A 14331-nucleotide genomic window follows, 5' to 3' on the forward strand; every position below is an offset into this window, starting at 1 on the left:
GCAAATGGTAAATAAAAAAAAATCTGAGAAATATGTGGAAATCAATTTGCAGTTTATAATATTAAATATAACCTCTGCTCATAATTATATTGTCAAATCAATAGTAAATATTGCTAATATTCTACCAAATTTAATAATATATTTTTTGAAATATAATTATGTTATAAATAGACCTATTAATAATTACACCCAATTTTATTGACTATTCTTATATTAGATATAATTATATTAGATTTAAATTATTAATCAATAATGAATATGCTTTAAATTTTCTTAATATTGTACAATACCTCATACATTAACTTAATATACTCTTCCGTTATTTATTTATCAATTAAATATTATTTAGCAATAAAGATATAATATTCATTTAAGTTATTAGCTATAGTTATAAATAACTTGATATCAAAAACTGTAAAATTTTATTATATTTTAGATTGTAAAAAATATTTTTATATTATTAGATTATATTTAAATTATTAATAAATAATAGATATTATTTAAACTATATTTTACAAACAAACTCAACTGACAAACTATTCAACTTAATTCAACTTAAAATATTTTCAAACTACATACAAACTATATTTTGTTAAACATTTCAAGATGTTTTCCTGAAAACATGCTCGCAACTACTACCCTTGCTATGATCTCCCTTGCTATGATCTCTGAAAGGACTCCAGCTCTCAAAGAGCTCTTCTTATTATTGATATCAAACCTTACCTAATTCATTTAATGTGTAGAAACATTTGAAAATCTAACAAATGCCGGCCCACCCAACTACCCGACCTCGGTACGACCGCCGGGGACGAAAGCTGTGGCCAGACCCCCCTTCGATGACTGCGATGTTCACTTCTGCCTTATAACAAATACATCCAAGCGATCTGCTCTGTTCTGCTCTTGTTTTCTCTTCTCTTCTCCTTGCATCAATGGATTCCTGTGCGCTCTTATTGCGCCAGAGTCTAATGCTGCGATGTGATCACCAATGCGGCCTCTTCACCCGGGGGATCGGGGTTCGAGTCCCCCAGCAGTCTGTAGCAGCAACTTCGTTAACTATAATGGCTGCAAACTTTAAATTGCGCAGGGGCAGGAAACATAAGAGAGAGATTGAGTATCCCTGGCCAGCTAAGATTCCCGCCGATGACGATGGAAAGCATCCTTTCACCTACGTTAACAGATTTAAGCCGCTCATAAAGCCGCCGAAGAAAGTTCTCCTGCCTTTTGAGAGGCCGCTTGCCGAAATACAGAGGAAAATCGAAGAGGTAGGCCAAATTGGAAGCTCTGAAGTTTTTTTCTTTTCTTTTCCAGCTCTTTGAATGCATTTGATTAGCTTATTGTTAGTTTAAGTATTTGCCGAAATTAGTCCAGAGAAGTTGTATTTGAATCGGAAGAATGATCTGTATTTGTGAAAATAATTTTCCGCTGAAATTAGTCCAGAAAAATCAAATTACAGTTGTATTCGAATGCGAAGATTGATCCGTGATTGTGAGAATAAATTTCCGTTGAAATTAGTCCAGAGAATAAAATTGCAGTTGTATTTGGATCGGAAGATTGATCTGTATTTGTGAAAACAAGTTTCCTCTTCTTTCGGTTATTTCTTTTCCGCTTCGATGTAATTGTGGCGGCTTCGATGTGCTGTTTGATTGTGTTTTAGGGTTTTGGTAGCGATTTAAAATTATTTAACTTCTGTTTAGCTTGCTCAGTTGAGTTTACAACTTTTGTCGAGGAGAAATTGATCAATCCATGTCTCTTATGGATGAAACGATTTTTATTTTTATTTGTTGAATCAAATCAATAAAGTAATCGATCAATTCATGTCTCTTGCAGATGAAACTTATTGTTATTTTATTTATTGAAGAATAAAAAGATTACAAAAGAATAGCTGCTGAATCAAAGGAAAGTCACAAAAGAATGACAGGATTACAAAAGATCAATAGCTACAGCAACAAATTGTGGCTTGAAACGATTCTTAATTAATTTACCGTTAAAACATGTTTACAAAGCTATGTCCTGAGATGAATGAGAAAGTGCAAGTTGTTTTGATCCTGTTAATGGAGTGGCAGAATAATCAATCTTGACACGGATTCCTAATTTTAAAGGTATGCATTTCCCCAAAACGAGTGACTACGTAAAACGGTTTGATAAAGATTACACTCAGAATGTCATTGATTCACAAAAACAATAATGAAAAATCAAATCTCGTGCAATACAAAAGCCTCTGATTCTTTGAAAGAATGAAGTCAAAATCCCAAAATACTTTAGAATATCATAGAATTCCAAACAGAAATATTATGAATGACCGAACTTCTCCATTAAAATGTAATTTTTTTTCCAGCGTGAGGCGGATTAAAAATGTGAATCCTGATTAGTTGCTTTTAAAATTCAATAGCTTTCATTTTCGCGTTGCAAAGCCGTTGAGAGTTGGGTGAACTCTACTACCGACGGTCTTGGGCCTACAACAATAACAGGCACATGACGTGTGCAGATTCAATTGCTGTGATCACTGGTACATTTAAGTGAGGCCGATTTTCTTCCCTGTGTGGGTCCCTTTTAGATGAGTTGTAACCTGGAAGTAGTCTTTAAAGAACAACTTTACTTTTCCAATAAATTTTTCATTACCATATCAATCCACGTGGAAATGAGAGCAAAGGGTAAAGTCTTACATCGAGGACGCACGGGCATTTGATATAACGTCTATTTATTATTGTTTAAAGGTTTAATTTGACGGGTCGACTCTGCCTGTCAAGAATTTCAGAGATTTTTATTTCATTCAAACATTTCCTTTAAAATGTTATTTGCATAGCGCATTTAAAAAGAAAATATCGCATTTAAAAAGAAAATATCAAATCTCAACGATCAAATGCGATTTTCCTAAACCTTTTGAGATTATATTTTAACAGAACTTTAGAAATATGACTGTCAAACTTATGCATCTAGTGCTGTTATCTAATTAATAGAGTTATATATCGCTAAATAATGAATAAAATTTGACCTGTGTGACATGTAATCTATGGACAATGACTGGGACCAAGACTAATTGAGCCAGCATTTCTAATCATGAGGTGGACAGGAAATAGATGGGATTTTAATTGGGCTGTCCCGACAAAGGCGTAAGAGTAGAAAGAAAGTAGTGCACCAAAACAACCTAAATTTCGGCGGGTTAAGAATTTAGAGCATTTGAATTCAATTTTCTGCCCACCCGAAACTTGCTTCGGTTAGTCTAACGCAAACACCAAACCTGAACCTCTATAGGTTCAATTTAAATGGTACCGAATGTGTAAGCTTTTATATATTAAAATCCAATTTAAATGGTATCAAATGTGCAAGCCGGGATGTATTAAGATTGTATGCAATTGTATAATAACAAAATGAAGAATTGAAGTATTTATCATTTAAAATTAGTTTCTGATCTTATATAATAGTTTTTAATAAAATGAAAGAATTTCTTTATTCTAAATATTATTTAAAAAAACTTTGTGAGGTATTTTTTTTAATACAATAGTGAGAATTTTCATATTTATTCAAATGACTTTATTTAATTGGTCATACAATTCATTTTCATTTTTAGTTTATATTAATTAGTGTAGATATCTTAAATAAATCTCTCTAATAGATATCCGCTATAGAATAATTATAATTTAATTTACTACATCTAAAATTATTTATATTTCCTTTATCTCTATTTATTTAATTTTTTACTAATTTTAATTTTTTACTAATTTTAATTTTTAATTTTTGATTAAATATTATAATTTAAACGAATGTTTTATGAATGTTTTATGTTCTATTTATAAATTTATTTTTAAAAATATTTATAATAAGATTTAAAATTGTGACATGTAGATGGCTGTCAAATTTAACCTAAAAGAAAAAATTTATATGTGACATAATAAATTTATCTTTCACATAATTGTATGAATTGATTCATGACAGTGTACAATCTTGATTCTATTAACACTTATATGTATAAATTGATCCTAATCTTCAAAGTTTAAGATTTGTGGGTGCAATGTTTATTCAAGTTATTTTATAGCAGAAAATCTAAACTTAGTACATATTTATGTATTTTTTTTTGGGTATGATGCATTTATATACATTGTTAACTTGCTTATGTAATGACTTAATAGAAAAGTATTTACATGAAAGCAAAAATCAAATTATTAGAATGTTATAATCTCATCTTCCACTTGCATTTTATAAGCACCCTACATGCTTTCATGTTGTCTTCAATCATTTTTGAAAACTCTTGAATTAGCTAGAGAGTTGAGTTAAGAAGAACACAACTTTTGTAAATTTATAAATTCTCTAATAATTTATTATTTTGCTTCATTCTCTCTTCTTGATTCGTTATGCTAAAATAAACAGATTGTGGAAATCCAATGAGATTAATTTCCTAATAATATTTTTCACTATCTATAATTTTCTTTATTATATTTTAGACTTAAAAAATAAAAAGGAAAAATTTAATTACTTAAGTATATAAATGTATCTAAAATAATGTTATAATTTATTTTAATTTCTTAAAAAAAATTATTTATAATTTATAATTTTAACAAATATTTTATGAACTGTTTATAAAATTATTTTCAAAATATATTCAATTTATAAATGTTAACATTAATCCTTTGACATTAAATAATGTTTAATATTATAAGAATAACTACCTTAATCTTATTTTATTTTTATACCAAATTTAATTTTAATTTTTAATTTTAATTCTTAAATAATAAACTATTATGCTCATTCAATTAATTATTTTTGAAACACTTATCCATACACTAAGGGAATAAATTGTTTAGAATTCAATAGGTGAGCAAAAGCCATTAGCCATTCGCTCTCTTGATGTTTTGCTAATTGCGAGTCTATACTATCTATTAAAGTCGGGAATAAATTTTGATTAGAACTCAATAGATGAGCAATAGCGATGAGCCATTTTATCTCTTGCTGTACTGCTGATTGTTGAGTCTGATGTGAAAAAGATCGAGTAGTGGCGAAGACCATTTTCGTGCAGTTAGGACTTCCAATCGTAAGTCGGATTTAGGTCTCTTCCCTATTTTTCTGTATCGTCTTCTTAATCCAAAAGGTCAAAATAGTAATCTACATTAAAGGATACTACGAGGACGATGACAAATCTTCCTCGGAGAATTGTAAATGCCAACGGAGCAAAAAGCGACAAGAAAGCAAAATCTGTATAGAGATGAAGGCAAAAGTGTAGATAAGCGCGAGCGCCCGTTCACGTACACATCCGACCCCACGCTAAAGAGCGACCTCGGCAAATCCGCCGGGAAATGCCGCACGCCATATGTCCACCGGCTTCATCAACTCTCATCTGTCTAAACATAATAACGATTTATCATCCTTGCCAAACCTACTGTTCGATTAATAAACCTTTTCACCCCTTCCAGTATTTTCATGATTAGCAATGAGCTGTCCCGGGCTATCATTGCGCTACGGTCACATGCTCCAAATTGATCAACGCAATGGCTTAACCCTGCCTTCCCTTCCAGTGGAGATGTCTAGAGTTGGAATCCTCCCGCGATCTGCAACAGCCTCGCTGAACATTGTGGCCGCTAACCATAAGCTTCGTAGGGGAAAGAAATTTAAGAAAGATAAAGAGTACCCGTGGCCCGATAAATTTCCCACGGATGGCAGTGGGCCGCACGTTTTCACCTACATTAACAGATTTAAGCCACTCGAGAAGCCGCCAAAGAGGGTATTACTCCCTTTCGAGAAGCCCCTTGCAGAAATACAGAGGAAAATCAATGAGGTATTCGCAACTCACAACTTTTGAATTTTTGTTAGAAGTTTAATCAGTTCTACCTCTAAAACTTGCAGGAAAATTTTCAACAAATAGACATTTCCTTTGCAATTAGTCTAGGGCAGTAGGCCAATCATCCCATCTCGAAAAGTGAGGCTGGTTTCTAATGAAAATTCAGGCAGACTAATCTGCAACTGAAGAGTAGCCTTTAAACCAAAAAACATAGTATGTACTGCTAGTAGTTGTAGATTTGGTGTATAAGATAGAAATGCAGATTTGATACAGAACTTTGGCAAATGTTCTTTGAAAGGTTTGTCTCAAGTTAGCCCGTTGCACGAGATATCCCAAGTGAAGTGCCTTTCTTAGTTCTCTTAAGCGATGGGTATCCCTTATGTCAAATTTGCGTTGGGCTTACATCAGTCTTCATTTAGAGGTTACATTATCAATTCTGAGTTGGACGTAGAGTTTTACTCCACAAAACGCTTTATCATGGATCTTGGAATCTCTCTTTACTTTGGGTATTTTCTCTCTCGAATCCTATCTTGAACTTACAGGGTGTATCGTCGGATGAGATATATCACATACAGTAAGTTTGGATATAGTATTTAATTTAATTCAACACTCTACTTTTGTTAAAATTTGACCCCTGAACTCCACTGTGAAATGAAACGATATGTTTCCAGCTCATCCCATTGGGTCCAGGCTTTTAAAATTATTATTTTTCAAGTTGTTTTCCTTAATTTTCGTTATTTCTCTTTGCAATTAATTTATGTCAAATGATTAGAGTCTCACTTTTAGACCCGCTTCGATCATTCTCCTCAATGTACCATCTGAAAATTTCATGACAGAATTTGCCTTGGATGTTATGTAATTCACATTTTGGACTGACAAAATCAAGCTCTTAATATAATGTTTTTGTACTTTTACTTGGATTTCACCATGTCATTTGTTTACATAATCAACGTACCTCTCATACTTCTCTTCTCGTAGAATAGAATGTTTATGATCATTTTTCTTTATTTGGGATTTGGGATAAATATAGTGTGCTAAACTATTTGATTGATGTTACAGACCAAATAAGTTAAAGTGACCTGAAACATCAATCCAGACCATCTTACATCCATCTCTTCAAGGCTGTTCAAGCTATAAAACAGTCATTGCCATTTTCATTTTGCTTAATTAGTGTTATTTATTTCAAAAAATTTAGGCTAGAATTGCCTAGGGGATTGTTTAATCATCATTTCAGGTCATTGCAGATTATGTAATAGATCGCGCTGAGGACCATGAATAATGGTGTGAAATTTTAATTACACATATTTCTATAATTTTTGCAATTTCTGCCCTGGAATGTTTAATATAATAACTCTGGATCATGTAATCTTGAATATTATAAATTTAATTTTTTCTTGAGTCTGTGTGGAGATTTATTTCTGCATCCGATTATTAAATTGTTAATATAGATTTCTGTCAAAAACTGGCTCCATCCCATCGAAATTCAATCTGATGATCTTGAACTCAAGACAAAAATTGGTAATGTGAAATTTATATTGGGTGGGGGGGGGAAGGTTTGCTGTTATTTTGTTTATGCTCCAATACATTTAAATCTCCAAAACAATTCCCACAGTCAAATTGCATCTGAATTCTCTTGCCCAATAATATTTTTGACTGAAACAAAACTATATGAGCTGAAAGCAGGCAAAATCTGTGTTTAATGAATCTGGAATGAGCCCAAAAAGACGCATTCAAATGCCTGGAGACTTTCATACAGACATGCAGATCCACACTGGAAAATTGTACTCAAGTGCCTGTGCACCTCCATATAGACATCTGGATCTTACATTGTAAAATATCCTCTTTGAACTTTCCATTTGTTAATTTAAGAGATAAATTGAGAATACACAAAATAGTGACAAGAGACAGGATATATCATGGTTCACCACAATTGTGGCTATGTCCACATTGAGAGCAGAGCAAATATATTATTCAGTCATTGCAGCTTACATACACAGGGCTTTGCCCTTATATTTATACATTAGTCTTCAAGAGAAGACAAAGAGACAAATAAGAAGAATGTGAAATGAACAAACATGACATTTGAACTTCACATCCAACAATCTCCCAATTGAAGTTCAACTCATGCTACAAACTCATGTCTGAGTATCCTCCCACTTAAACTCTGCTTTCCCTTACCAAATCCCAGGGTAAGAAAGTTGCCAATAGACAATCATCACAGCTGGAATAGCAACCACAGCCAGTTGCTAATCGCATCCAACCAACTATAAAACATTAGTAGATTTATACTAAAATATCCAGCTTATACTGCCACTCAAATTGTATGAGCAATGTCAACCAAAAGTTGGCTCAATCTACCAATCAACACATAAATAGGTGTGGCAATAACTAGAGTTGATGTGCAAACCGCAACCAACATGCTGCAAAATATCATGATCTCTTCCAACTCCTGTCTTGGAAGGAACACCCATGCAAACCATAACTCAGCTTTCTACCAACACCACCAATTGCTCAGCTGTTTCAAGTATGATCTCCTTTACCTCCCCATATGAGGGCGCTTAACACCCAAACACCATGGATGAAAGCCCATGTAAACAAGAAGATCAAACTCCAAACATTAAAAAACTAGGACCAATATCAACCATCTTTTGAACTCAAATACACAAGGAGATAAATCTGCCGAGTAGACCAAGCATGGGGAGTGAGAATGCTCCTCCATGAAACACCAAGTCACAATGACTCTTCTCCAAGAACAATCTCCACTAGGTCCATAATGAACTCGCGTCCATCCACAGGTGTAGGCTCCTTGGACTTCATGCGGAAAACTCCATAGAGAAACCATCTTAACAAATGTTCTCTAAACCAAGAGAACTGTAGCCTCACCCAAGCCTGTTAGTTTTCAAGAGTACCTCTATGGTCAATCCACAAAATTACTCGATACGAAGAGCACTAACCAAGATTAAATGTCAAAACTCCCATTGCATAGCCTGGGAACACAACATGACAACTTGATCTCCACAAATTAGAACCTTATGCTCTAAAGAGCATAACCTTCCATGAGAACTTGTATCATGTCAACACTCTAACCTAGAATTAAGAGCTCACCGCGACACAATAACATACATCTCCAATTATATGGAGGAAACCATGTCATGACAGCAAAAATTCTTGCTAAAACTCCCACTGCACTATGATAGTGAATTTTCCATGGTATCAAAAAATAAAAATGATACCAAATATCACACTGAAGCTGTAATTTCTCTCCACCAGCATCTGCCAAAACAAAACATTGGGAAACTCCTCCTCTTCGAACACTTTCTTCCTCTATGATATATCTACATATAACCTCCTGTTTGTAACCCCATGTTTCTTCTTCCTGAAACAATGTCACATGTCATCCACCTTTGTGCTCTGTCTCTCCTCTTACTCTTTTTCTATTGTGTTGTGCACACAATTTATTTTTCATGACTGCAAACAAATAATTCTTCTTACAAGTCCCGGTGGGTTTCTTAACTTGTCTATTGATCCTTCCTTTACAGGCCTTTGTGATGTCCATTATAACAGCAATCTAATCCAAGAGTCAACAAAAGTGCCATAATTGGGATTCAATTAAGAGCCCAATTCCACATGGACTGAGACAGGAGAATTGGAAGGGCATGAACTCAAAAAACCCATTTGAGTTTGAATTTAATTAATCCCCAAACAACTCACTAGATGCCCGAATCAGTCAACCATTCCTTTTCTGAAATTTCTGTCTCCTGCAGTCTATTGACGAACATAGTTTTCTCCAACAAAAAATCAAACTCATTCCCTCAGTAATAAACTAAACTAAAACATAGAGGGTTTGAAATCCTCATAGTAGCCATCCTTAGGGAGCTTCTTCTCTGCATTTGGATGCACTCTAAAGGCCACCAACATCATGTACATCATACTCCTCAGCTCTACGAACCCTGATGATTGCTTTATCTTCTTAAAAACAACTTCATGAGTGACAACCCTTGTTTGCATCATCAGATTAGGCTGGATGTATTCTTTTTGCCAAATAATAGCCTCTCCATGCTCAGCTAATTTTTTCGTAGATGATTCTATGAGATACATTATGCGAACCTCTCCAAAGAATACAAGTTTCCATTGTTCCTTGGTTTTGCAATTTTCTGCCCGACTCTCTCAGGATCTTATATGCTCTGATACCAATTGTTAATTTAAGAGATAAACTGAGAATACACAAAATAGAGACAAGAGACAGGATATATCGTGGTTCACCACAACTGAGGCTACGCCCACACTGAGAGTAGAGCAAATATATGATTCAGTTGTTGCAGCTTACATGCACAGGGCTTTGCCCTTTTATTTATACAACAATATTCACGAGAAGACAAAGAGACAAATAAGAAGAATGTGAAATGAACAGACATGAAAGTTGGACTTCACATCCAACACCATCTATGGCCAGCATGCAAAATTATCTATCTGTTCTGCCAATGCTCAACTAGATAGGAGCATCATAATTGCATTGAACTCACCAAAATGTTGACCTATTAACATTCTTTTCTTCACATCTCTTCTATTATTATTAGACTGTCTCCGTGGAGGTCAGAGAATCTTATGCATTTCTTAGGGATCAACCCCCCTTTACATAAGCCTTGCTGCAATGAAATTCAATTTGTGCAAACCTTCTGTCAATGGACCTTGTGAGTGTTGATTCTGTCCCAATTGTTACCAATGTTCAGTTTCTTCATTGCAATGAAGTTTTAAGCATTCCTTTTTTCTCTATTTTTTAGTGAAACAAAATTGATTTGTGGCTCCATTTTTTGGAGAAAGAATATTTTCTTTTGTATTGGTTTGGATTATATTGCACTTTAATTTTTGCATTGACTAGTTTGTATTGACCTTGGGCTATTTCTTAAGGATACATTTTAAATGTAAGATTACTTTATTGTTTTTTGACATTTTCAAAATTGTTGCATTTGTGAAGTTTATTGCAAGGGTGTTACTAGGACATCAGTTTACCAAAATTGATCTAATTTCAACGTTTTTGTAATTAGATGTGTTTGCAACTCTATTACTGGTTTTGTCATGTACTCAGGGCATACCTATATGATTCCTTATCTAGTATCTGTCTGGCTACATGCAAGTCATTGCACAACTCCTTGGGTACATCTAATATTGTCTGAGTTGAGCATGGGTTGGTACCACAGTACCTGACATCCATAGCTGGATTACTGGAATGAACCGGAATACACAGGCTCAGTTCAAAAAGAAAAAAATGATGGAAAGTGTCATTTCCCCCCCAAGGCAGGAGATTGAAGCCTTATTAAGGATTGAAGGCTTATTAAAAATTCACATTACAAACTTTTTCTAGTCAAACTTAGGCCATTAAGTTACTGAAATAGTTGCATTCTATTAAGGTCTAAATGGATAAATTTCAACAACAATCGCACAACAGACAAACGAAGATTAATAGAGTTTGTTGGCATTAAGGCCATCAGTTGAAAAAAGAAGAGTTGTGATTCTTAAGAAAGGCAGCAATGTTAAAGGGGTATAACACTTGGAAATATAATATGTGTGTCCCCAGCTTATCTGAAGTTATAAATGAGGCAGACGTATTCATTGAGAAGCCATTCATGAAGGATCAAGATTAAAAGGCCAAGGAAGACCGAACAAGATAAAGGAATTCATAGCAGATTATCCCTATTATAAGAACTTGTATTTACATTCACCAATTTGGGTGATAGTTAAATATTGTGGTAATATATTAAATACATATATATTTTGTATAGGCAATAATGTGAAATGCTATTTCTTATTTTATTTAGTTCCCAATGACCAATCATGTGGAGGTGAGTAAGGAAATTCGAGGAGGGAGAGCAAATACAAAATTCCCTATTAAGTAGGTCCACCCCATGATGGATGGATGGCATCCTACCACGTGGGCCAAGGGGGGTGCCCTTGGGCTTATAAGAGGAATATTCTAGGAACCCCAATGCGGTTTCCTCTCAAGCCTCTATGATGGTTGATTGTTGAAATTGAATTAAGAAAACTCATAATCATAGGCAGTTGAATAAGTTGACACAAATTGGGAGGGTAGAGATGAGCTTTCTCACTAGGTAGACCACCCCATGTTGGATCAATCGCGTCTCTCTACATGTGGGCCAAGGGGGTGCTATATCCACTCTTGGGCTTCGCGGAAGGGATGCTTTGGGTCCCCTATTGTGCTTTATTCAATTCTTATTATGGTTGAATTCTAAAAACAAACCATATGTATCACATGATTTATCTAAATGAATTAAGATGATTATAAGTATATGGACTTGTATGCTGTTTGATACTTCACCCCTTGTAGAAACAATTGGTCTTATGAAGTATATTTCCAATATTGTCTAACATTATTGCAAGATCTAAACCAAAATTTTCTTGCATATAATATTTTAATTGGTAAAATTATAACTTTAACTGTATTTCATTTCTTGCTTTAAATGAAAATTTGATTTTTGGGCAAGGTTTAGGACATTTTCAAAAGGGGACTTTACAATTGATAACCAAGCATTGAACTTGCTAGCTTGCAGGGAGGAGATCAATTTGATCTATAATTGGCGTGTTTAGCATCGACTTTAGATTAGATAAATGTTTATCTTTAGGTGCAAGGAATTAAGGAACGATGATCATGTACTTATAATGTGTCCTTTGAAGAAAAAATCTTCAATCAACAGGCATAATATAATTACTTTCATGAAGAATATCCATTAGAAGACATTGAAAAAATCAAATAGAAGGGGAGACAAGTAAAAAAAGAGCAATTATCCTTCCTAACCGCCTTGAAGCCAATCATCAAACAAAAGAATAAATTAATAACAATGTGAAATATGGTAATGTTGATAATAGTGGTATGAAACTTGACATGCTTGACAAGGATCACAACTTCAGATTGAGAGAAATCCAAACAGACCAAAGCCAAACATAGGTATGTTCAGTGATGAGAGGAAGGTATGGATATAAACATCATGCAACAACCACTAATTCAATTAGAGTTAAAGAGTACCAAAAACACATGATTGTGTCTATAATGGAAACAATGACGTGCCATAATCATTCATTCAAAGAAATTAAAAATTTGGTCGCTTTGGAGAACTTATTACATTGGACCAACCCTAATGATTAAAATAACATCAAAATTTAGATATATAATACCCCCAACCCGACAAGAGTGGGTGAGTCTTGAGACTCTTGATACACCTCATGAGAGTAAATCCAAGCATGATTCCAATTGAAGGGAAGATTAATGCAAATCCTATGAACTTTTAGCTTTGGAATGTGTTCAAATGTTTCTAAAGTCAAACACATCTGCGAAGAAAAGTGAAAAGTAGGAGTCAAATAATCTTGGAAAATAAAACTAATCCCAGCCAACCAAATACCTTAGTAAACAATCAATGAAAAAACCCTTTAGGCATTTGAGATACCCTGCTAGATACATCTTTCAAGGTGCTCATTAACAATATTTCTATCCCAAGTCAAAACTTTATTTTTGAAAACAAGACACATTCAATCCTAGTCATTAATGGAGACTTAATTTCCCAAAGGTTCTTACACTATGAGCATCGTGAATCTCACTATTACATTGAAGTCTTACATAAAGGATCTTGTCATTTAAGTTATTGACACATAGAGACATCTACTACTAGACTTTGAAGTAAATGTATGTGGAATAGATCAAAATAAGCTATATTATGAGTATATGAGGCTATAGGTGGTTAAAAATTCAAGTTCATAAAACTCACAATAAGCATAGCCAAGGGTATTGTTTATCACGTGCCTAATTAAGAAGCATTAATCACCAAATATTGATATGAAGAAGTAGAAACTATTAACTTGTAGGGGCACAATCTACTATCACATTTTTGACTCATAATATCCTATCATTCTAATCAAAGAGATTTATAGGATCGACAATAAGCCTTATTCCATAGTCCTCAGAGATACAAGCAACAAGAAGGTTGGTAGTAATTCCATAACATCAACCCTTGGATTTGAGTTCAAACTCAGCCCCATTCTACAGATTTACTTTTAAGAATAAATAATCAAATTGCAGTAACAGGATTTTACATGGATCTAGGAGTTCATGAAGGATCCAAATGATAACCGTAGTTTCCTGATCAAAAAATCACATTGGAAATCACAACTAATAGGGTTCAATTAAGTCATAGAGATTCTATTACAAATGTCTAAATATATCCTTATATGACTTCAATATAGAGTTGTAACCAAGAGCCTAGTAATTTTCATGCAAGTATTGGATTAAAGGATGTATCCTTTAGTGGACCCATCTCACCATCATCAGTTACCAAAGGGTGATAAACTAGTACAAATCAATTGAGTAGCACCAAATTCAAGCAATAAATATAGCACCCAACCATACACAAATACATTTCTAGATTGGTCAAAGTCCTAACCAAAAGCTTTTAAACTAATAAATATTTGTGTAAATACTGATCTATTGATCCTCATAATATGATGACTCAATGCATTGCCACAACCAACCAATCAAATGGTAATGCATCACAATG

General features: G+C 33.8%; 1 protein-coding gene across 2 annotated transcripts in view; it reads left to right on the top strand.

Moving 5' to 3' along the window:
- The first annotated feature begins 891 nt into the window (after positions 1–891).
- The window catches only part of LOC149535645 (uncharacterized), a 63396-nt gene continuing 49956 nt past the window's right edge, over positions 892–14331 (top strand). The window contains exon 1 of one of the 2 annotated variants that reach the window (XM_089807001.1): positions 892–1262. In XM_089807001.1, coding sequence (XP_089663127.1) covers positions 930–1262 — 333 coding nt within the window. In that variant the 5' untranslated portion in view covers positions 892–929. Of the gene's footprint in view, positions 1263–4844; positions 5768–14331 lie in introns of those variants that run through there. The other variant, XM_089807000.1, reaches the window with a different exon arrangement.

This window comes from Cupressus sempervirens, chromosome 10, assembly GCF_028749045.1.
Source record: "Cupressus sempervirens isolate cs-2001-9-10 chromosome 10, ASM2874904v1, whole genome shotgun sequence".
NCBI lineage: Eukaryota > Viridiplantae > Streptophyta > Pinopsida > Cupressales > Cupressaceae > Cupressus > Cupressus sempervirens.